We start from the raw sequence: 25,320 nt of genomic DNA, 5'->3' as shown, positions 1-25,320 counted from the left end.
TACCTTTCATGCAGAAACAAGAGTGGTATTGACTGTTAATTTACCCTGTTGGGTTGACTTGGACACAGTTTTGGCAAATAAAGCTTTAGCACATGTCTTATATTTCATTAGATTCAACCTTCTTTCATAATCTTCTTCTACATGTAATCAGTTATTTTAAGTCACTTTTAAGAGAAAACTTTGGACATTACAGCTTTCTTACTCAAATAAAAACATGGCTGGCCTCTAATTTGCTAAATCAGTCTTTGCGGTTTGATCTGTAAACCTTTGACTCTGTTCTTGACTCACTGATGAGCAGAAAATAAGTTTTACACATCACTGAAGCCTGAGCATAGACAAATCTGCCCCTTTGCCAGTGCTTACGCCACTTGTCCATTTATCTTTGCTCTTTTTTGTCCTGCGCTAGACCAGAAAAAAAGCAATTAAGTTCGGAACAGCCACATGAAAAGAGCAAAACCAAGAATAAACTCCAGTTAGTTTGTGTCAGACGATTTTAGTTTCCAGGGGTCTCTCCACGGTTTGCGGGGACACTATTTTTCCCTCTATTCCTGAGATTACACGGGTTGCTGCACCAGGTGACCCTCATGGTCAAACAGGCAATGGAGAGCCTGGCGGAGTCTGGAATCCCTCCTCCCTCATTTTTTAACAATTTACAGGCTTTTTTTCCCCCTGCCAGACATTTATTTTGTGTTTGTTGATCCCTATGTGGCCCTGTATTTTGGCTATATTAAACTTTGATAGAAGAGAGAGTGATAGTAGTTACAGGGAGTCAAAGGTGACTAAATCATGTCACATAATATAATGGGGCCTTTGGAAGACCTAAAATTCGCTGTAACAGAACACAGCGATGTAAAAATACTTCTATATCTCTGGCTTGAATTTTACTTTAAGGTCACAAACATTTCTTTTTCCAATAAACATGCTGACTTTAACTTATTTTAGAATTGTGTCTTAATAGTAAAAGGGCTGGCCAGAGTGGTATGTCCTGCCAAAAATCCTCAACACCCTTTTCATGGTGAATGAAAGGAAAGAAATACAATGGTTTACATAGAGGCTCTACAAACTGGAAGATCACTGTTTATCTCCACCAACACATGCAATCAGTACAAATACCAGGCCAGGTCTGTCATTTTATGCCTCCCGCCGAGGTGTTGAGAGGAGTCACCGTGGCGGAAAATCACCTGTTTAGGTGTTGAACACAGCCTCACTTCTCCTTATTCCTGGCTCTCCTTCCAACTGCTATTCATATTACTCAGCACCAGAGATGTAGCAATAAGGCTAAGCAATAAGTCTTTTTTCATCCAGATTTACCAGAATAACAGTATCTGGAAGGGCTATCATCAAATGAAACTTGATGACAATATTTTTGAATAAATGTGAGGGCTTATCCAACAAGCTATCACTCACACAATGGCACTAAGCACAGCTGATTTTCAGGGAGACTTTCAGTGTGCTCGCCTGAGCAGATCACATTATCTCTCTTTTGATCTGTGACCTCTGTTTAACTCTGCTTAACTGACCATGTTAGTTTTTCTTTAACAATCACAATGTGTGTTCACAAACATGGCTGAAAGACCCCTTTAGTCTGTATTTTATATTCAGAGCCAGTCTCACCAAAACTACCACAGTTGCTTTTATTTCTTCTTCAGACAGAAGTGGAAGATTATCCGATAAGTTTCAGTTACAGCCTGATATCAGTATTCTGCCCATATCACATGCTTTTGGATAAGTGGTTTATCAGTGTTGTTATCTAAGAATACACTTCTGGAGACATTGCATTTAGCATATGCTTTTTAAAAGCTTTTCAAATTGTTTTTAGTTTTTACCACAATCATCAACTCATTTTCATCTCCGAGTGTAAACACAACAATGATTTCTGCCTCGTCAAACTAAATATTTGTTTACTTTATTTCCTGCATTCACAATAAAGACAAATTTACCGTGAGAAATTTTTTTGGCTATTATGTTATTAAAACCAAGCCATTTCATATTCGTGAATATATGATATAGGTTGTATCTGCTTGGGCTGGTATCATATAAATTGATCCAGTATCAATGCATAAATATCACAGTGTGGCAAATGTATTGAGAATTCCTTAAATTGATGTCCATGACAAGTTCTGTTATTTATTACAATATCAATGTGTTTCAGGCGGCAGCATATCATCAAAAATTGAAATATCATTGGATGACATAACAATATGAATCTGATAAAAGTTCATACATAATCGGCACAAGAATTGTATTGTAGTGTGCCACTAAAATAGCTTTTAATGTATGTAAAGGACCATTTTTTTTCCCAGCAGATGCACCGTGAGAAGAAGATTAAGTCAACGCTAATCAAGTGCATTGTAACTGTATTTGGGATCAAATACAAAACATGTCAACAAAACTTACTTCCACATTTTAAGAATTATTAAGTTCCTTATAGTAACTACAAACATATTCTAATGTTGCTCCTGAATTTGATTATTCTCAACTGCATTGTTCTTTATTCCCACTGCTTTATAAACCAAAGTAAACTTGCATGCCGGCAAAAAATTTTTAACATTTGAACACTTGACGGCTTCCGAAGGACGATCGCTGAACACATAAAAGACAATTCTGCGATTATCGAGGAAAAACTGGATGACTTTCAGACGAGAGGAGGCAATATCAATCACGGCCAATTTGAGGCCACCAACATGAAATATGATTTCATAAGACAAATGCAGTGTCATTCTTAATGTGCTTAACCTTTACTGTCAATGAAAAAGTATTGATCGCTCAGTGGCATTTTTTCATCATTTGATTTCAGAAAGTGTAATAATATATGGTGGTGGGATAAGATAAAAGATAAATGGCAACCGAATGATCTCAGATGAACAAAGCTGAATTCTCAGCAGAGTACTGCGGGTGTGGAAAAGTTGATATTTCAAAGAATAATTTCGGCTGCAGCACTTTCTATTTTAAGTCTTGTATATAAACTTTTAATTTCAGCCGTCTTGTTTGAATTAAGTAACCAACCAGCATTAGCAGCAGGGAGCAGGCAGCCAGCTTCTAAGCAGTGTTTCTATTATTTCTCTATTCTGTTGAGTAATTGGGAGGACTCCTCTCTCTTCTTGGTCTTTGATCTACTTACTCAAACTAATAAGACTTTGCTCTGCTGCGCTACAACCAAATCATCAGTGCATTTTCAGCCACCTAATAAGTGGTTAGCTTGATTTATATGGGTAATCTCAGCAATGTGGCGGAGCTCTACAACCTCCCTTCGATGCATGGAGATTCTCTTCACAACCACAGGCCAAACCAGATAAGTCCATTACAGTAGGGGTAAAGATGATCATTTTAACCTTCCTCTGCCTCAACAGCATCACTGTGTAAAAGTCTTGTGATGCAGGAAGATTTCTTAGTCGAAGCGTATTGAAGCAAATGATGATACAGTGATGCATAGCCACGCTGCCTGGCTCTATTGTGAAAGCAGGGAGTGGGTGGGCTACTGGTGCGGGTGGAAAGACTAGCCTCGGCCCATGGGGAGCCTCAGGGGCCCGGGAAAGCACTTAGAGTGGTAAAATGGCCACTTATTCACAGCCTTCCTCCAGTTTTCACTGCTCCTCCCTACCCTTGAGCCTCCCACTGGGTCCTGGAGCACAAACCTCTGGGAACTGTATGATGGACTGCATAGCCCTGTCTGCAGTTAGCCTACTCTGGCTCTGGCTGCAGAACTAATGTGTGAAGCCTGTTAGCTGACTTCTTCGAGAATTAGTATTTTATTTCAAACATCTTCTCTGGTGACATAAGCTGGCATAGTTCTGACTAATCATGTCTTTGACCTCTCCAGCTGAATCCTCTGGCCAGCCAGGCAGCAGTAGCAGCAGCAGCAGCCATGGGCTCCATCGCTGGCTCTCAGGTGTTTGGCAACACCCTGTCAAACCTGCAAGGGGCCACCGGGCAGCTTGTCACCAATGCACAGGGACAGGTGAGTGCAGTCCACAGGCAATCAACATGCTGATTGATCACTTTCAGCTGGATAAATTCTACAAAAGAACAGTTACCGTGGTAACCAAACCGTAAAAGATGTTTGCTATGTCATCATGAAAGTACAGTTCCAAGTAAACCATTTGTATAGTATTTCTGATCTTTTCAAATAGATTTCTTGTAGTGTCTCTTTGTGTTGCCTTAAAGCTGTTTGTCTACAGTCCAGTCGCCACTGCACCATACATTAAACGGTTTGGGAATAAGCAAACCCTTCCTTTTCTTATCCACATACGCCTGTTGGAGTAAAGCGCTGACCTTGTCATATTTAAGGGTGGCTGCAAAATTGTTCCATCAGTAGCCAGAGGCTTGAACGATGATACTTGTCAATGTGGAGCTCTATCTAATGAATCATCTTATCTCAGGTGCACACAGCACATATTAAAAGAAGATTGTGTGGACATTGTGCCCTTTTGTGCCACTTTGTGTTGTTTACATTAACCCTTGTTTCATCTTGTACCACTTGCACCGTTCTTAAAGTGTTGACCTCACAAAAATATGATGACATTTATGCAGTTGGAGACGACTTAGTATTAAAACACATGCTAGGCGCTTGATTTTAAAAGTGACCTTCCAGGGTTACATTTACCAGTTCGACCATGCCTCATTGTATACAGAAAAATGCTGTCCGTGAGCAAGCACTTGATCCTAAATGTTGCTAATGAGACAGTATGGACTTCCCTGGCTCACAAGGTGCCTGGAGCACTGGGAACAGATCACTGTGGATATGGACTTGACGGGACGCTCTGTGCTTTTGTAGTGTCTTGGTGGCTGACACTCCCTGACATAATCAGGTCACAGAGACGGTCAAAGCCCTGGGCTACAGTCTTTGCTCCCCACCTCATTATTCCACAGCATTATACAGACAGAGGGCTCTGAAATATGCACCGCCCTATCAGAAGGTCCTGCTGCTCCCTTACCCCAAACACAGCGCATAATACACAGGCTAATACATACATCACATAGGGCTGAGGAGGTACAAATTTTTGTTTGTACTTGTTAGAAAGCAGCTTTTATCTATTCAGGGCAATGTTTGATTGCGATTTAGGGGACGATCTTTATCATCTCTGCATTCCTCATCTAAAAAGTCACATCTTCTTGATTTAAAAACACAGTATACAGTCTTTGGTTTCTTAATTTCCTTTACAATGCTGATAAAAGACCTTTTCACTAGCAAGAGCTCAGAGAACCTTGAAAAGTGTCAAGTCTGATGGGCCTTTGGAGTTCAGTATGTTTTTAAACCTTAATTATTTTGGCTCCAGTATTTTTTATTCTCCAAAGAAAATCAATTAGGCTCTTTTATCCTTACCGCCTCTACATCAGTGATTAAGGCTGTGAATAAAAGCTGAAACGATTAAGGCACTCTCACTGCTTGGATATATATTTTTCCCCTTTACAAATTAGTGACATTTTGCTTCTCCTCAGCGTCAATTAGACTGTATTGGGCAACAGAGACATTGAGACATTAAGGGCTGTTTCCTGTCACAAACAGGACATTCTGAAAGATGTAAACACATTAAAAAAAGGGCTTCAGTTCTGTTACAAACCTGGTGCCTCTGCTTTGTGAATTTACCTCAGCATCTTCAACCTTTAGTAAGGCCTTGAGCCCCCTGGGCAGATAATGAAAGTGACAGGTAAAGATCACACTCACTGTAAACCTGAAAAGCAAGCTGGCCCATAAAGCAGGTGAAGCTGAACTACAACACAGGCATGCCATGTATATATCGATGGAAGCCTCCAGCCTTTAGATCAAGTGTAACCACTGTGTAAACTACTATTGACCTTGTAATCGTAGTGTAAGGCAGCAAACATTGATTATTCTCCTTATCAATAAATCTGCAGATTCCATACAAGCTACATGATTGGTTGTTTTGTCTCAACAACAGTCCAAAATCCAAACTATGTTACATGTCTCATGATTTTTAAAATAAAAAAGTCTCTCACTTAGAATTCCTTAACAGGTAATATTGAATAATTAAATTACAATACTAATTAAAGCAATTAATCAATCATCAAAAATGGTTTAGATTAAATGTCTCCATCAATCAGCTTTAATTTCTTTTCCTTTTTTCATGTTATCATGTTTCTATGCCAGACTGCAGTAAATAGGAAACAATAAGTATCTTTTATCCAGTACATTTTTGTGAGGCTGTTGTTTTGATCTTTAATTTGCTCTGCTTTTAGTTTTCTTTAGACTTGCATGTTGACACAAGTCCAGACTTCACAAACATTTTCCCTCTCGGGTGTCAATTCACTACACGAACAGTGGAGGAGTGAAAATGGGCAGAGATATTGCCTGGCGACCATAGCTAAAGACACAGATTGCCCTGGCTAGAGAGATGAGATGACATTTCTGTGGAAACAAGAGCAGCATAATCTTAATGAGTTCTGCTGGGGGGAGAGGGGCACGTTTCACACATGCCTTGCTATGAACCGGACACGAGCAAACACACAAAGCGAAATTACGGCAAAAGAAAAAAGAGAGATAAGTAAGGAGATGGAGCTGACTGTGAATGAGAGGTGTCCTGAATGATGTTTATTTTTGGAATGGAAGATGTGTGATGAAATTGCATCTTAAGAAATCCACAACCAGGTGTTAGGAAATGGAAATCACAATTTCTTCATCAAATTACCAGTGAATTTCCTGCTGGTTGTTTTAGAGCACCACAGGATTGGACAATCCACAAAACCGAGCAGCTTTCTGAATACATATTGTCTTAGAAATAATACTTCTTTTTTTTTTTGCAGGATATTTTCTATGAATAGATGATCATTATGATCTTCCAAGTCCCTTTTGGTCTATGCATTAATTCTTTTGTAAGTAAATAAATTGTTTCCTAAAATAGATATTCAGAAACTCAGTGTTGATATGTAGAAAAGGAAAACAGGAGACTTTTTTTTAGTAATGTGTGTTCGTGTTATCTGCTTTGTTTACATAAGGCGGTTCCTCTTGAACTGTAAATGGTAATATACAGGGATTTGACATTACAGTTTGCCATACATTAATTGATTAAACATGATGTTGATGGTGGCTCCTCTGGGTGTTTTGCGTTTTCATGGGAACAGATATTTATTTTGAATACCACTGCTTGGTCCAGTTCTTTGCTGTGAACAAAGGAGTAAATGCATATGCATTTATTATTTCCAATTCTGTGTAGACTAAGCCTTAACTTTAAGTTTGGGCATCTCAAAACAAGACAGTTTGTTTCTGTTTTGTCTTTTCAGACTAAAAGATGCAATGAAAATGTATCTAAATGTGTTATCTTTTAAAAATGTTCTCTTCATTGATGCCAACAGCCACGTTGCCAAGTTGAGGTACAAATTCTTGTACATTGTTTGACTTATTTAAAAATGCTTCTTATTTCATTCAACAAATGTAGCAAAGAGTCATATTATTAATGATGTTAATCCTAAATCCTAAATCATGATAGAACTTAAATCACTGTGTCCTGTTAAACACCCAATATTAGTCTTGTTTAGGCAATCTCTCGAGAGTCATCAAGATTACATACAAAGGCCTGATTATGTTAAACTATCATTAGCTTTAAGATTAAAAAAAGAGATAGAGGGGGAAAAAGCCTTCCCCTCTTACTAGAAGTTCACACTCTTGACAACTCACTGTTCTAAGATACACTTGTACCCTAAGTGGAACTGTTTGACATTGCTAAGAAACATCTGCCCGAATATGCAGATGGCAAAGCATTGCATGGAGGAATGAGAGCTAAGCTGTCAGTTGCCTACTCCTTTATTATGCTTAAAGAACAACCACTTAGTCCAATGATGATGAATAATTGAGCGGAACAAGTTCCCTGCCACTATGGCATGCAAAGCAGGATCAGTGGGACTCAGGAGACAGAGGCGTCAGGCAGGGCAATAAAATATGCTAAGTGGCAGGAAAGCATTACAGGGAATTTGTAAAGCCGGCGCAGAGAGAGAGATAAATTATCTCTTCCCTAATGCGAAGCAACGTAAGCAAATGAGCCGTGGCAGGGATGAATTACAGATTGTCGGCCCACCTTTCTCTCACAGATCCCTCCCCATTATGTCAAAGCGATGGGGGAGAGAGGAGGGGGACCTGGACCATGCGCTGAAACACATTATCAGTGGTGGCGACGAGGGAGCCAGAAAAGGCTGTTTGTACTTTTGTATTGCTTTGGGCTGTGTTGTATAAGCTTCAACTGGAATACAAACATAAAGAGAATGAGTCCAAGACTTTGCAATTTTAGCAGAAGTAGCTCTTCGCCCAGTTGCCAAATAACAGAATTTAGAATGATGGCGTCTCATCCATGTTGAGCTGCTCTCTGGTGTAATGAGGCTTGGTGGAGGAGCGCAGCCAGCAGGAGGGCCAGTGCGACGGCTGCTCAGGAGCTGCCCAGAACCAGTCCCCAGATGACATTAACCTTCATCATAGTGAAGAGGCGCTAAGTCCCCCCTAAAGCGCCACTCTTGGCCACACTCTGGCAGCTCTGAGAGCTAAAACGCTGCAGTGACACTCTGCCGCCCCCTTTGATCTGCCCTTCCTGATTACAGCCACAGAGGAGAGGAGAGCAGGGGTGGAGGAGGAATGAAGTGCCCCAGGGACCCTGAGAGTTGAATTAGACACACAAGGTCCTGTCTCACTCTCTGGTGCTCCTCTTTTCTCCCTCTTATTGTTTCTTTTCTTGCTCATTCTTTGCACTTCTTCCTGTCTGTGTGTGCGAGTGGGTGAAAAGGGGGTCTGTGCCTCTCAGTAGCCTCACTCCTTCTCACTAGAGACAGACAAAGACACTTAAGCACAAACACACATACTTTCATTCCGGTCTTGGCCTGGTGATGGATAATACAGTCAGTGGTGTGCACCATCACACACACAGGTATTCAGCACTGACCTTTGCAGTGCGCTCCCAGCAGTCTGCTTTGGCTTCACTTGCTCCAAACCTCTAAAACCACATCAGTGACAGATGATCAGTGGACACTTCTACATGTTTCTCTCTCCAAATCACACACACACTAACTCAAAACAGAGTCCTCTGATTACATGCAGAAAAGAAAAGAGAGAAAAGATATGCGATCTGCTTCACCCGCTGCCTCGCAAAAAAATACACACAGCATCAGACATTATTTTGACGTGATACCTCCAGTAGCATTTACCCTCCCTGTTCTTTCTCTTTTTAAAACCACCCAGCTGATTTTGTCTCTGCTCTGCGTCCTTTGTAGATAATTGGAACAATCCCACTGATGCCAAACTCTGCAGGGCCCTCCAGCCAATCAGGGGGTGGCAACCCAGCACTGCAGGTACAGCCAATTACACCTCAGCTTCTGACCAACGCTCAAGGCCAGATCATCGCCACGGTGATCGGCAATCAGATCCTGCCTGTCATCAACACCCAGGGAATCACGCTGTCACCAATCAAGCCTGGACAGCAGGTAACATACATCTTCATGTTCACACTAACACACATATAGAGGAAGATTGTCCAAAGAGCAACTTATTATAGTCTTAAATTCACGCTCCAAAACTGATCAAGGGCTGTTTTTATAACTGTGGAATGAGCAGCACCTAGTGGAGTCAGACTGGAGTCCTGTTTTATTATGAAGTTGGTCCTTTTTTTTAGCTTTTCTTTAATTTTTTCATTCATTTGCAGCTCTCCACTTGAAAAAAAACAGTAACTTTTGGTACATTTGATAAAAATGTGCGTATTTGCACACTTCCATGTGTGTCTGTGTATGTTTGGAAGGTATTTGTCAGCCAACCTTTCAGACCCAGCCATAGCAGACTTTCAGCAAGACCACCTAACCCCTGCAGAGCCAAAACTTGAAAAAAAAAGAAAGAAATGAAAGTCACACTTTTCATCTCCTCACTTAAAACTCAAACACTCCTGTTTCTGTTCACCTCTTTCTGTTTTATTCCCTCCTCCTTCTCTCCTGCCTCATACTCTCTAGCCCTCGGATTTGTCCTCTCTGACCTAAACAAGAAATATTTTGTTTTGATTTAGAGGATGGCAAATAAAACACTTGAGGTTTTTCTGTTTTGCACCCCTGATTTGAGTTCAAACTGTACGTTGAGTAGACACTTTCTCCTCCCAATTTGGTGATCTATACGGTGCACAAGTGTAGTCACACTGACACATGCACAATGAAAATGTTATTGACTTGATAATGATGATGCCAGCGCAGAATTACAGGGTAAAGGTTCACATTGAAGGCCCCTGCAGTGCAGAATAGATGAACTCTATCTGCAGATGGACACCTAATTGTTGCACCCAAAACAGCAGATCATACTCTTGAATGAGTTAATGCATTTGTAATAATGTTTATGCTTTTGTCTACACTTCAAAGCCAGCATGTACACATTGTTCCACAGGCATAATTTACGGTTGTCAGAGCCAACAGTCTAGAATATTTCCAGTGAAGCTAGATAATTCTCCGAGCCTGTCAACAGTCCTGACAGTGTGTGCATCGCTGCTGACACCCCCCCACCACCCAAAACAAACACATGCCACAGAAAAAATAATTAATAGCAAAGAAGGAGAGGAGAAGCCAGCCCAGTTTACTGTGGAGACAGCTTTTCGCTTTAAAAGTAAAGACGTACCATCTTGATCTTGTAAAAGCAATCCAAATGTGCATAAAACATGAAAATACATTGTTTTTTTGCCATCAGAGCACATAGCAGGCAAATCATGAATTACGTTTGATATGGGGAGTGCTGTGTCCACATGTTTTTATTTCACATTCAGGCTGACATTATTAGCACCCTCACAAGCCTGATGACAAGAGGAAAGACTCTAATTGTCATGAGTTGTTTTCCATTTTTTGAACGGAGTTGATCTCTGTAGAGAAGCGATTATATAGCTCACAGACAGTTGAGTACCCGAGCTGAACCAGTATGCACTTTCTTTTAAACTCTCACTGCAATAGTGAACTGCTTCTGCAGTTCTTTGTCACCACATTCTGTTTTGCCAGTCTACATGCTGCAGATAGTAATTACTTCATCAGCAGGTACAAGGTAAATCTTATTATATTCAGCTTCTAAGTGGCCAATTGAGTGGCTGTTGATTGGTTGATTAAATCTGATATTGTAGTCCAGTCACTATAATGACATAATTACAGAAAATTATGATTGTTATGATGATATGCCGCAGGAATAATGGATGTTTTTCTATTCAGCTTGCTGTCAATACATCATGTCAGTTCTATGTGTGTGTGTTTGCATGTCCAGCTGCCTCAGGCTCAGCAGGGTCAGACAGGCACTGCATCGTCTCAACCCAACCTACTCCACATGCCCCACAGACAGAGTCCTCTCCACCAGGCTTCTTCCTCCTCTTCCACCTCCTCCTCCTCCTCGGCTCTCAGCGTGGGGCAGCTGGTCAGCAGTAAGTGTTCGACACATATCACACTGACACAACATGCCTTCAGCTGCATCAAATATAGAATGATGTTCTCATCTACAAACAGTATAATTTGAGCTCACCTAAATTACAAAAAGCTCATTTCTTTTCACATATCGCAAGGGGAGTGCAGCTATGGAGGTAGATTTGATTTGTCTTAAAGAATTGTGCATCCATTTTGATATTGTGGAACTGAAAGAAATTTTCCACTTAAATAATGAAGCTTTGAAACACCCTAACAGGTCTGCACTGTATAGGTTTAATACGCTGGGGTCTGTTTTCACCTGTGGTTCCACACACATCTGTTTGTATGTGAAAACGACCAAAAATAAACAACTCTGTGTGTAAGTGTGTGTGTTCATCATTGTGGAAGAACATGTCAGCCAGTGCAACAGTGTAGTTTGCTGTGTTCTTATTGGTTGCTGGATGATAACGGAGCTCTGTGTCACTATCAGGTTTTGCCTGCACAAGCAATACTTTTCCAGGGGATTTGTTGACCATAAGAGAAACCATTATCACCATACTGATCCTTGAAAACAATTTAGCAACATGCATATAAGATACTTAAACTTGTCATTTATGTAAATAAACTTAAAGCATTTTTCCAAATACTTTTCAGAAAGTTTGTTTTTCTTCAGCGCAGGGCAGTGATTTGCTTTAATAATCATTCCCTTTGGATACCAGCTGATGTAAGAGTGATATTTATGGCATGTATTTTCATAGCATCCCCTCACAGACTTACACAGGCAGAAATACTGACAGATCTCAGTGTGATACCTTTCATTGGAACATCTTTCGATGACATAATTGCTGTCTTTGAAAACAAAAACGCTGTTCCTTGAGTGATACGTCACTGCTGAATTTCATTAACATAATTCTATTCTCCTAAACTGCACTGGGGTGGTGGAATGAATCTCAGAAATGGGTATCTCTCTCAAACTTTAGCAAAGAAAAACTAAATCCGCACAGTTTATAGTTTGTAAATCCAGTAAACTGCACTTTTAACATTACTGGCAGGAGATTTAATGAGGGGGACACTCAATATGGACAGCTGTTGACTGATTCTTTTCTTTTCTTTTCCCGACAGTCATTTCTGTGGTTTATTAGACAATCCAAAGTGGCGCATTTCATATATAATGAACATAAGGTATATTCTCCCAGTACGTTTGGCCTTTGTCAGGGCCTTATAAATCACTGGACCACAGCCTGTCAGCATGCAGCTACTGCCTTTAAAAACTTTGTTTTATTCAGATAAATTTAATTTGTCAGAGTCAATTCTCCTATGCTCATGTAAACTCATTATAAAGGCAGCCATAGTTCCACCAAATTTAATAAAAGCGAGTTGCAATTGATCAACTTGTTGTAGACATTGTGCTTAGTTTATGTTTATTTGTATCTTGAAAAATATCTTGTGAACCATTTCTGAGACTGCACAAAATCATAGTAGCTCAGGCGGACAGCAAATGGAATTAATGTTTTATGCTGAGTATGAGCCATATCGCTTCCTTTCAATATCATTTACAGTTCACATACGCAAAGAAAAATCCCCTGACTGTCAGACTGACAGAAAAGAAGTGCTGTCGCATCTGCTGGCCACAAAGTGCCAGAATCAGATTGAAGAACTACGAAAGTCTGTCAATAATCAGCAATAAGTCGCATTGAGGTTGTTTGCATTGTTTCACTCTTATTTAACTGGACAAAGTCAGCAGGGAATCCTTGCTGTTTTCCAGCTTCATCAGAATTAACAACAGTTATTCAACCCCATTTAACCTTGTATTTAAAATACAATCTGTATCGTACCTGCATGAATAAAAATAAATGTTAAAAAATATTAGTTTTGTTGATGCATGCGGTCATTGTGACCAGGATATGGCACATATTAATTAGGAATCCATCCCCCTTTATGGTGCTTAAAAGGAGAAATACTGTAATTCCATTTCAGGAACCAGGAACTTGAGGCACTTAGTTTTGTTTTTTTTGTGTTTTTTTTCATTGACATATCCAGAGAATAAAGACCCTGTGGCCTGGAGCAGTTTTGGAAAAATTGTCAAAGTTATTTATTGTTAATGTTCTTAACCATTGAATGTTCAATTGAAATAGAAATCATATTGTACTGTTTAAGGAAAAAAGGGGAATTTGACAATATTGAACTCTGCTGGTCAAGCCTTTAAAAAAATCTGAAATTGGGATTGTTCGGGAAAATGTGGTCAGTTCATCTCTATTAATTAAAGCTGCTTTAAGAAAACCATCTTTCAAGCAGCTTGACAGATTACCCACATGCACCTGTAGTTGCTGCAGTAAGTAGCATGTCTCCTCTCCAAGACACAGCGATCCAATAAGGAAATGTGGAACACATTTCAGCACCACGTTTGAACACCCGTGGATTAGATAATGTATTCAGTTATATATCACATGCTAACATCAGGTGTAATTGGTGTCTTAATGTGCAGGAGTGCACCACTTTGTCACATAGTGTTCAGAGATTAAGGCCCACATTTCTAACTTCAACACTACAAAATGATTTTGGAGACTTCAACCAGAATGAAAAACATGAAACAAATATCTTTTGCTGTTATTGAAAGACAAGCCAACTAAAACAAGGCTGGATTGTGTGCTAATAGGTACTTTCAAATAATAACAAGAGTCTAGCGTGTCATTTATGAAGGGACCATTTTTCTTTTCAGCCAAGAAATTGAGTGTCTAAACTGTTATTATTCAGTTGTAATTAATAAGCTTATAGGTGTCAATATATGTCACTTTTGAATTCTTATAAGCCCTCGCTATTGTTAATTCTTCTTATAAGTTGGCTCTAAAAACATTTTATGGACTATTCTATTTGTTTAGTGAAGTTCCATTCCGCTATTCATCATTGTTGCATAAATGAGTTGGGCTTGAATCTTGAATTATGTTCTGACCTGTAGTGTAAAGAAAAATATGGATCCAGAGTCAGAACGTTAAGAACTGCTTCCATTAGTCTTTCAATCCACTAAATAAATAGCCTCCACTGGGAGTGATGAAAAAATGCTCATCACCGTGAGGATGATGAGGCCTGAAGCTGAGTGCTCAGAGTCTGCAGTCCCTCGTCCTCCCAGAATTCACACGTCTGGAGCACGATGCATACACTGCACGTCACTTATGAGGCACTACGAGATGGCAGCTTCATAGATTTTTGCTTAAATACGCTTGGAGGATTCCTTTAATAATTCATTGATAATGACCAGTATGAATAATTCAGTTGCACAAACTTTGCTTTGGTAAGCAGGATGCCAGGGCACCTGACATTGATGTACAATGTGAAATCACTTTTTATTAGCAGGGAAATTCTTTAAAATGCTTCTGTGAAGTTTTTCAGATCTGCACAAATAGGGAGATTCAAAAACAGCCTTTCTGCTTTCTTCCTGGTCAGGAATTGGGTGACGTTTGTGAGTGAAGCTCACTGCTGCTTTGAAAGCTTGAAATGCCTTAACTCAGGGTCATATAGCTGTAAAAATGTCTTTGTGTGGTCTTTAATGTATATTTAAGAGACCTAGCATCTTAATATATGTGTATTCTAATGTAAGCTGCAGATTCTTTCATCTACTGACTGAACAAACTGTGTATGTCAAGGGTTTTTGTCCATATGCTTTTTTATTATGTAAAATAAAAGATTAACACTTTCAAACCAAACCCACAACAACCTGTGTTCAAACCTCAGATGAATTCTTCAAAACATCTCTCAGATATGTGTAGAGTATAACAAAGAGAAATAACAAGTTTTGACCCAGAGCAGGGCCATTTTTTTTTTTTTTTTTTTACAGTTTTTCAGGCATCATCGTGATCACATATGGCTGCATGTTCGCTTCATTCACTCTGAAAAATAGATCAAGTGACAGAGGAGCAGAGGGCTAATAGAATGAGATATGTGTGTTTTATTGTAGACCCACAGACCGCCCCCAGCGAGGTGGACGGGGTCAACCTGGAGGAGATTCGTGAATTTGCCAAAGCATTCAAGATCCGCCGGCTGTCCCTGGGCCTGACACAGACTCAGGTGGGCCAGGCGCTCAGCGCGGCTGAGGGGCCAGCATACAGCCAGTCTGCCATCTGCAGGTAAGGACAAACCAAAAAGGCAAAAATCTAATAATTAATGGTTAGCCTTATTTCTAATTAATATGTCCTTATTCTGTCAAATGAGAGCAGATGTAGCTGTGCGGCATCAATGAGCTGTCAAGAGCTTTAATCTATTTCCATTCCGTGTTTTAAAAGGCATTATTAAGATATTAAAATGCATAATTGACTGACATGGCATACATACACTTCCTCCTCTCCTTACCCGCTGACATGACAGCCGTGCGTTACTTATGCAAAATACATACACAAGTATTACCAGAAGCACTTAAGGCATTTAATAATTACTAAGGCGCATCGCTGTTCCCTCTGCCAGAACATAAGAGAGCTTGACGGCGATGATCTGTTAATAAGATTGCCGTGTTTTACTGCTTCCATGAGGACAGTTTAGTCATAAATGGTGCATTATATATTCATGAGACAATCAGTGTTTCGTCCGCCCTGTTTTTCCACTTGACTAGCGTTTTGCATGAAGAAGCCAAATGAGCCACATTTGCCTTTCAAGTCAGAATAATTGGGACCATATGAAGAAAAGATATTACTTTTTCAAGAGAACTTAAAGGAAAGGTAATTTACTGTACAATATGAGAAAATATTTCAGTCATTAAGATTAGTTAAAAAAGTTGGCAAATAGAAGTATATATGCTTAATTTTTTTTTCTCATAGACTCTAGATACTTGTGGCCTGTTTTGCATCAGTATTTCTGTGTGATTAAAATATTGATTTTAAAGTCACCTTTGAAATGCATGTGTTTTGATGATCTGCACTGTTTAGGTGACGTGACGCTGTCGCACACCTTTAAAATTTCATCACGTCAACATCAAACAGCAGATAAAATGTGAAACAGCACAGGAACGGGGGTTCTTATGAGGCCCGGACTAATGTTTAAAGTCGAAAAATCACACATGAAATATTTACAAGCAGACATAATTCAAATATTTATAACATACATTAAAAGCCATTAGCTTCAAAAATAAACACTCTGTGGGCTGTTACTCAGGCCGTTAAGACAATTTTTTTTGTTTGTATGACATTGGACATGACATCCTGATATTTTAAGTAGCGGGGCAGACTTCACATGCTTTAGTTTAGTTAACATCAACATAGACATGAAGTTTGAGGAGAGGGATGTCGCTGTAGCTCAAGGGCCCTGATTCTGAACTCAGACAGTGAACAGACATTGACAGATGCTTCCATCTTGTCTGCTTTCATTGCTCACTATGTTTCCAGGCTCTTTATTAGTTTATCTAAACAGGCACAAGCATTACACGAGAGTACCTTCAAACCAGTGATGTGCCTGAGTATCTTCTTTTGGCTCAGATTAAGTTTGATTTTGCTGAAATGAATACAAAAATATTATCAAAGAAGGAATCTATTTTCAAATAAATAACAGGCACACCATATCTTGTTTTAATTACATGGTAGAAGAAACACATCACTAATAACACCCTGAAAGGCATTTCCATCTGCTGAGGATTTAACACACCATCAGAAACTCTCTCCTCACTATCTAAAGAGATCAAATCTCTTATTTAACTTTTTAATAAATCAGGGATAATCAGCAGCCTTTTAAATGCATAATTTAAGCTATATCTCATCACTAGGCTTGAGTAAGGAGAATAAACCAGTTTATCAAATGACTGGCACTTTGAATTTTGGCAGGGTATTATTTTCTAAAATGTAAATATGTTTTTCTACCTTTTACCTTTTAACCTGTTTAATCAAACAGAAGAACAAATGGATTCATTTAAAGCAGCTTTACAATTATGGTCTATAATAATGTGTATAATATATTATGTGATGTAGGACAAATCTGTCATTTTGTGTTTATTTATTTCTCATTCTATTAATCCATAAAATACAGTTTATTCCTTTTTTAAATCCCACAATATACACACTGGACATGTAATGCATGCAGACTGTCTGTGAAGCAAGTATGTCGTGAAATGTATGTCTTTAATGACTACACCTGCAGTCCATGTATGGTGAAGGGATGTCAGTCACAGACAAAATGGCACAGTGAGCTTTCCTTTTGAGATTGTGCGGTCTTTTGTGTTTTGGATCCATAAAATGAGATCTACAGACTGCAGTAAATGATAAAAGATTGATTCATAGCTGTCAGATCAGCTGTTGAAGGTTGAATATTTAAAGAATTTTGGCAGAACTGTGCAGTATTCTAAATGAATGTAGGGGATACAACAGGACCCCCACTTACCACCAGGAATGAAGGCAGATGTGATGGACCAGGTGCTCTTTATTGAATTTAAACAAAAGGGTTAATCTGCTTTTGGCAAAAAAAAATAAAAAATACTGATGCTGGATTGATTTAAAAGAATTCAAACTTTTTATGGCTCATTTCTGTGTAAAATGCCCACTCCCATGTTACATAGAAAAATCTAATCTAAAGTATCTAATCATATTTCTAGATTTGCAGAGCAGATTTTCATGGCACGGGCACACCTTTTATGTGCTGCTGGTGTTCCTACTTTCATTGATTCTTGGGCAAGCGTAGAATTGCGGACAGACTGCAAACATGACACATTCAATGAGGCTGGTGGGTAACATGACCATAGATAGCATTGGGATATTGTCTCGCTGTGTGTACAGTTATATAACTCATATATGAAGACTCTGCTGAAGTACTGTTGCTACTAGAAAAGCATTTATTGTAACTGGTCACTCCTTTAATTTACCAGGACAAACATTTCAGAAACACAGGAGAACAAACTAACACTTTTTATCAAGGCAACACAAATTGCCAGGTGACCGATGTCAAAAGTAAGGCACTTTGATCGTATAGATTTTAGATTACCCCTAAGGTACCTTCTGTGGTTCATGACTGTAAACCCTTAGGCAGTCTGTAAGTCAGGCCAAATGCAGCAGCAGCATGTCCAAGCAGAGCTCGTGAAGTACTTTTAAGAAGAGCCAAAGAGGCTTCCTCCCTCGTGCTGATGCACTACAGTAGGGAGTGCATACCCCAGCTGAGCAGCTCTCACCTCATTTTAGCATCTGCGGTTCCTGTTGATCCATGAAATGTCCTGTCTCTGGTGACTCTTCATATTTACTAATGTATTCCCCTCAGTATGGAGCCCTCCTCTTTCCCCTGTTTAGGAGGAGGATGGGGTTATAAATAATACCGCCTGTCGACAAGGAGGAATTCACCAACGAGGTGTAGAAACAGAGGAAGTTCATGCATGCATGGACATCTCGCCCTCAGCTCACTTTGCCATTAAAAACAGCTTTTTTTGTCTTGTTTGTTCCACAGAGAGCAAAGCTTTATTGTGGCTTTCTGCTGCCTTTCTATAAGAGTTATCTTACTGAAGGCTTTTTATATTTATTTAACTATGTTTCAAGTCTTTAGAGCAGCTATTTATAAGAATAAGATTGTTCCTCTGCTATCAGACATACATTGGTTAATGAGTCTGGTTAAATTAAAGGTTAGTTCATTAAACCAAGTTTTTTTTCTATGAATTAGATCAAAAATATATTTTTTTGTTAAAAATGCCTCTTCCTCAATATTAAACATGTAACTGCAGTATCCCTGAAGCCTCCTGGACATCTTTACTAAGTGACTCAAGATCCTCATCAAATGTTATCTTCATGTTTTATATCAGAAGACTAACAGAAGCAGCATCACTCCAAAATGTCATCTATTGATTAGTCAGGCCTCTGTACATTTCAAAGCCCCCAAAACATCTGTTAGTAATGACCCAACAATATAAGGCATCTAAAACATCATCACAGTGATCTTTGCAGTTCTTCACAAACAGAATGGTAAGAATCTTACCATTTTTTCAAATTATCTTTATCAAATAAATGTAGTCTTGTTGTTAATATAGTCTTTAGGCAACTATAATTTTTCTAATTTTTAAACACAAAAAAAATCAATTACACATAACAAATTTAAAAGGTCAGTGTGTTTTCATCATATTAGGAGGATTATTTTGTCTGTTGCCAAGACAGCCTCTGAACTAAATGTTTTCTTTCCATCTTGCCCATGGTGAGTTGCAGTACTTACTGAGGGCATGGCGAAAAACTGACAATAAGAAAGATTACAGGTGTCCTTTTAGAGCTCTAATTATATCTAAATATACCTAATTATTACACATATACAAATCTCCTCATATCACATACAAAATGCACCTGACAGTCATTGAGCTGCCAGCTGCCAGTTGTTGCATTTTTCTCTATTCTGACTGCAACTTGCCAAGATTAGTGAAGTCTTTGTGAAGTCTAAATTATGTGTAAAGCTGCAGGAACTTTTAGTATGAAAGTGTATAAATGTATTCCTATTTGATATAAAATGAAATGTTGTTAAAAGATGAAAGAAAGTGTATTAGATGTACATTTTGATCAATAATTCAGGCTTTTTTTTGTAAATAAATGATGGTGCCATATTTAACTGCATGCTTTAGTGGATATTTTTGTTCTTGTCACCTGGGGCAAAAAATGGGATATTATGAGTTATTCCTGTTTGTTGTCCTATTGATTTATGAGACCTCTGAGTACAGTCTTTAAAACATTCAGTTGCATTTTTGGTATGTTTTTGGTTCAGCTGCCCCTGATTTTTAGCCATTGGCAATATCTCCTTGCTCCACTATTGCCAATTTGGGACAGAGAATCACAGGCTCACCCAAAAAAATGACACACTACTTGCAACGTCACCTCCAGCTGCTGCAGCTGAGGTGTGTCCAGGTGCAAGACACAGATGAGTTTGTCTCAGACGAGCACCTGGATGTTAGTCTCAGTCCCTGTGGCATTCTGGTTGAGGAGATTAAAAGGCAGGCAGCTTATCCCTTGTTCTGGCAGGGCACCTAAGTAAGATTCTTTTTTCTCAATTCTCCCCAGACACACCATCCTGAGAAGCCACTTTTTCCTACCACAGGAAGCCCAAGAGAACACTATAGGTAGCAGTCTGACAGGCAAACTGAACCCTGGCCTTTTATATCCTGCCAGGTTTGAGAAGTTGGACATCACCCCTAAAAGCGCCCAGAAGATTAAGCCCGTTCTGGAGCGCTGGATGGCCGAGGCTGAGGCCCGCCACCGATCCGGCATGCAGAACCTGACTGAGTTTATCGGCAGCGAGCCTTCAAAAAAGCGCAAGCGGAGGACCTCTTTCACCCCGCAGGCGCTCGAGATCCTCAACAGCCACTTTGAGAAGAACACGCACCCCTCCGGACAGGAAATGACGGAAATAGCCGAGAAACTGAACTATGACAGGGAGGTGGTGCGCGTCTGGTTCTGCAACAAGAGGCAAGCCTTGAAAAACACAATAAAGCGCTTGAAACAGCCCGACCTCGGCATGGCTGCACCAATGGACCCTCTCACTGATTCTCTAGAGGAGCTCCCGAAATGAATATGAGAGGAAAAGTGGCAGTCATTAAAAACAACAAGGCTGGACGAACTCTGAAAAAGTTTCCCAAGTCACCTGGATGGACAGTCATGAGTTTGCAAACAAAAACTTTGTGTTGTCAGTGTGATTACCACAGTTATGTAAATGACCTTGGCCAAACCAAAAACACGATAAAGAGATTGATATCTGAGAATTATGTAAAATACATACGGTGTGCTGTTTCAAAGAGTTTTAGATTCTGGCCTTACAGACCAGACTGTCGCCCAAATTTTGGTTCCCACGAGGAGGGATTTAGTAAAGAGATCATACCAAATCAAAACACTATGTACCAAAGTCTGTTGCATCTGAGTACTAAGAATAATTTTGTAATGTAAATGTGCTCTAAATTTTTACATTTGTACTGGCAAAAACTAAGCTATATGTGTAAGGTTGAGTATACATTTTATCTTTGTCTCGATAACATTTTTCTTCATTGTTTGTTTGTAAATATTTAAAAGAAAAGAGAAAAAAATGCTGTCTTCAGATTTAATCTCACTGATAAAAGTTCTCTTTTTCTTTTTTGGACAAAAAAATTAACCTTTGCTGTTTAAACAACTGCATTATAATGTTGTTGCCTCCGATTTGTGTTTCATCTGCAAATATTTTCAGTCACTGTGTAACTTTGTACAACTTTTACAGGTATTTATTAATAATTTCATGAGATTGTTACAGAGGACGAAGAAAACGGGGGGGAAACCGAGGACTGCCACTTGGTGATGATGATGATCACGAGGGGTTTCGGTATCAAGTCTACTGCAGCTTCGTTTCGAGCTACTGTGTCATTCTGTTGCCAAAGCCTGATAGCCAAAGAACACACAAACTTCAGCTCAAGGACTGGGGAAGATTTCACTTTTTTATTTCTATGTTCACATGGCTTTCTCTCCCCTTTTTCTAAAATGTTTTACTCTGTGTAGGGAAAAAAAGAACAAAAACATGTCAAACAGCTACAACAGTGTCTTCTGTAGTTTCTTATCACAGCAACATGTAAAATGTGGTTTTTTTTGGCAGGTTTGCCTCTGCATGCTTCACCTCCAAGTAATTATTTCTTTATAGATTTCACCTAAAAATCCACAAATTAACGTAATGATCTGAAATTTTACAATATTGACTGAAAAGGAGCGCCTAATTTTACATGATAGACGTTTAAAATTTGTCCCCACAATTGACTAAATGTTTATTGTTGCCACTGGCCGAACTACTGAGCTCATTCTACTTTAGCTGTTTTTTTAACCTGAATATCTCAGAACAGGTATGATTTTTCTGCAAATATAAACGATTGTTTCTATTCTACAAGAGAAGGTCGCAGATGTTTAATGGACTTTTTTTCAGCTGTGAATTGTTTCCTACTGATTATTTTATCTTACTACTTTCATTTTAAAAGTCATCCTCAAGATTTTGAGTATTTGTGGTCATTTTTATTCTTATTCACATTCGTGGATTAGTTTCAACCCACTGATATTTCAAGTAATTCAATCTCCATCTCTGTGAGCTACAATTTTATTTTTTATGTGGTATTTTCTTGTCAGAAATGTCACTCTTCGCGGCAAACTCTCAGACCGTCACTTCAAATATTTGGCTCTTACAAATCCCCTCACAGGAAAGAAAAAGAGGTGAATGCTGAGAATAAGTGTCACATGTCAGAATGAGTGAACATAATTTGAAGTGAGATGAAATTTGATGTAATTTATTTGGAATCAAGTGTCTGCTTGATACATGTCCTTCCATGTCACATTGGTTATCTCAGTTTTTCATCTCCCTGTACACTGCTGTATTCTTTTTCATTGCCTGGAAAGCAGGCAAACACACTGTAAATGTTAGAAAACATAAAAGAAAAGCTTTACCTGTCTGTGTTGTAAAAAGCCAGAGAAAGCAGCCACAGATCATAGTGATTTTTAGCTACATTTTGACTTGTTTTCACTGCGTCTACACCTGTAGCTTTTGTGATTTTTTTGTTTCGCTGCCATGGCTAAATAAACTATTTCAGCCAGAATTTTGGCCAAGAAGTACTACATGTCTGCAGAGATAACTATATTAAAAAAAAAACAAGAAAAAAAAGCAGCAGCAGTGTGTCAGTCCTGATGTTCAACAAAAAAGCTGTAACCAAAACCAAAAAATAGAAGACACAGAAAGGAGCTACGCCTTCGCTCAACTTTTCAATGCTGGACCAAAGCTCTATAGTTATGCACATTGTACAGAGAAATAGATTCATGATGTTGACAATCTTTCAAATTTGAGAAGAATCAAATAGAAATGTACAGTAGATCATCCAAGTTTTACCTCAGTACTGTTCTTGTGAGAATCATACAGATGCCATACGAGCAGCTGCAGGTCAGAGGCAAAGTAGATTACTCTGCACTGTGTCGACGTTCACTCTTAGTGTGGAGGGAGAGGCATTTGTTTTGTTATGATTTCATTTTATTATGTGATACATGACTGTTTTTCTTTTGTGAAGTGGTCTCTTGAGCCACATGTGACTCATTTGTTCTTTGTAATGGTAGATTTATTTCTCATACTGTGTAATATAAGTTCACCTCTCAGTTCTCACAGCCCTGTAGATTTGCATAGAAGAAAAGGAGATTACAGTAATGTTGCTCTTAACTTAATTAGGACTGATTTTGTTTATCACCTTTAAAGACACTTGTGAAATTTTGCCAACACAGACTAACTGGTTTTGAAGTTTTGTTAATGGTCAAAGAACTAGAAACCAAAGCTGAAAAGTCTGCAGAGGTTGGTTAAATATTCTTTTCTTTTCTTTCTTTCTTTTATAGACTGAAAACTGTACTTAATCTATAGAGCAATATCTGTTTGGTCGGTTAAGCAGCACTTTGTGTATTTCTAAAAAATAAAAAAAGAAAGAAAGAAAGACAAAAGAAAAAAGCTTCAAGTCTGTCACATTGATTTGTACCATAATTAGTAATAAACAATTGTTTGACATGAAATTTGTGCTGAGCTTCCAGTGGTGTTTCTTTAGATTCTGCTCTATAAGGCCAACACACTAACTATGAAACAGCACAGGAAACTGATGACAGATGTTGTCTTCAAATAGGATTGTCCAGAGGATTCCAAAGAATTCCTTTCAAATGTGGTGTTAACATGCCTGGAAGTCAACCTCCCATTGATGACGGCTAAAACACAGCTAGTTGTAGCTTCAGATCAAACTAAATTCAAATATTAGCTGTAATTTCCAACTCAAAAAGAAAAAACACATGACTGACATCTTAGAATTAAACATTTATTTAATTCTATTAAAGGTGGATTATGTCAGATTCAGTTTAAAAGCCATACAACCTTTTTTTTAATAAGCTACCTATAAATAACTATTAAATATAGTTATAATATAGTTCAGTGACATGGTAGTTAAACTCCCACATAAAAGTAATAAAAAGATAAATCTAACCTGCTTATGGTATATAACTTAATTTAGTAGCACCAATCAACTTTTGATTCAATAGTGGAATGTGCAGTTTGACCCTGGAAACGCTATTTTGTATGGCATGCTCTCTTATGAGCTGCACTCCCAACTGTTATTTTCCGGTAAGTTTTGGTTTAGTTTGGCCAAATCATTGGTCAAAATGTTCGAATTTCGTGGAGAGGGAAAGAGAGAGGAAAAGAGAGAATATTGAACCATGCTGCCAAAGCAGCAACATAGAACTATACACTGGACTGGATCGCTAATTCTTGTGCATTCCAACTACAGTGCAACTCAGATTTAATGTAGGGGTTAGTTTGTCTATTAGAGACAGACTGAAACATAACTGTAGTCTAACAGTATGTGCAAAAAATAAAGCATTATCCTGAAGACTCGCTTGAACAAAATTCAACACAGCGTGAAGTCAAGTTCACATTAGGTGTTCTAGTGGGCACGGCTTTGATCATCAGAAAAAATAAAAACGTAGGTTCCCTTCTGACACAGTAAATTAATAAATAAATAAACTAAACTATGACTTTTTGCCCAAGTAGGTTTTGTACCTAACCAAACCAGATAGTATTACCAAATTAAGTTTTACTTCCACCATCACCCCTCCTACTTCCTGAAATCAACTTCAATTGCATCAAATGGGATCATTTTTTACTGTGTTCATGAGTAAAGTGTATGTGGTTTTCACTTTATTGTGAATTATTTCTCACAGCCTGTGAGTGGCATTTTAAGACAGCAATTGTCAAATATTGCCTCAACTGGTGCATCTCGGCACTCACACCAAAGGACATGTGCATGACCCACCAGATCTGCTCGAGGTGCAGATTACATGCAATTCAGGTTTCTATTTGAACATTTTTAAACAAACCCCGCCCAGTGCTCACCTAAATTAACCAAACCTCTTACTAATCACTCAACAGTAAGGAATTTAAACATGGATGAAGATGCATTTCATTTGCTTTCATGGCATTTTTTTTAATACATTTGTATGGAAACTCAGTAAAAATGTATTCGCTGAAACAGCA

The 25,320-nt window shown here is 38.7% G+C and overlaps 1 protein-coding gene across 1 annotated transcript in view; it reads left to right on the top strand.

Annotated features, from left to right (window-relative positions):
• The window catches only part of pou6f2 (POU class 6 homeobox 2), a 28,954-nt gene extending 7,722 nt beyond the window's left edge, over nucleotides 1-21,232 (top strand). The window contains exons 2-6 of the mRNA XM_072378856.1: nucleotides 3,821-3,958; nucleotides 9,211-9,420; nucleotides 11,213-11,366; nucleotides 15,299-15,467; nucleotides 20,334-21,232. Of these exons, the coding sequence (XP_072234957.1) occupies nucleotides 3,821-3,958; nucleotides 9,211-9,420; nucleotides 11,213-11,366; nucleotides 15,299-15,467; nucleotides 20,334-20,841 (1,179 nt within the window). The 3' untranslated portion in view covers nucleotides 20,842-21,232. The remainder of the gene's footprint in view (nucleotides 1-3,820; nucleotides 3,959-9,210; nucleotides 9,421-11,212; nucleotides 11,367-15,298; nucleotides 15,468-20,333) is intronic.
• The last annotated feature ends 4,088 nt before the right edge of the window (nucleotides 21,233-25,320 follow it).

Source organism: Leuresthes tenuis, unplaced genomic scaffold, assembly GCF_036924035.1.
Source record: "Leuresthes tenuis unplaced genomic scaffold, fLeuTen1.0.hap1 SCAF_24, whole genome shotgun sequence".
Classification (NCBI taxonomy): domain Eukaryota; kingdom Metazoa; phylum Chordata; class Actinopteri; order Atheriniformes; family Atherinopsidae; genus Leuresthes; species Leuresthes tenuis.
The sequence above is the reverse complement of the archived record's forward strand: the minus strand, read 5'-3'. Positions and strand labels throughout refer to the sequence as shown.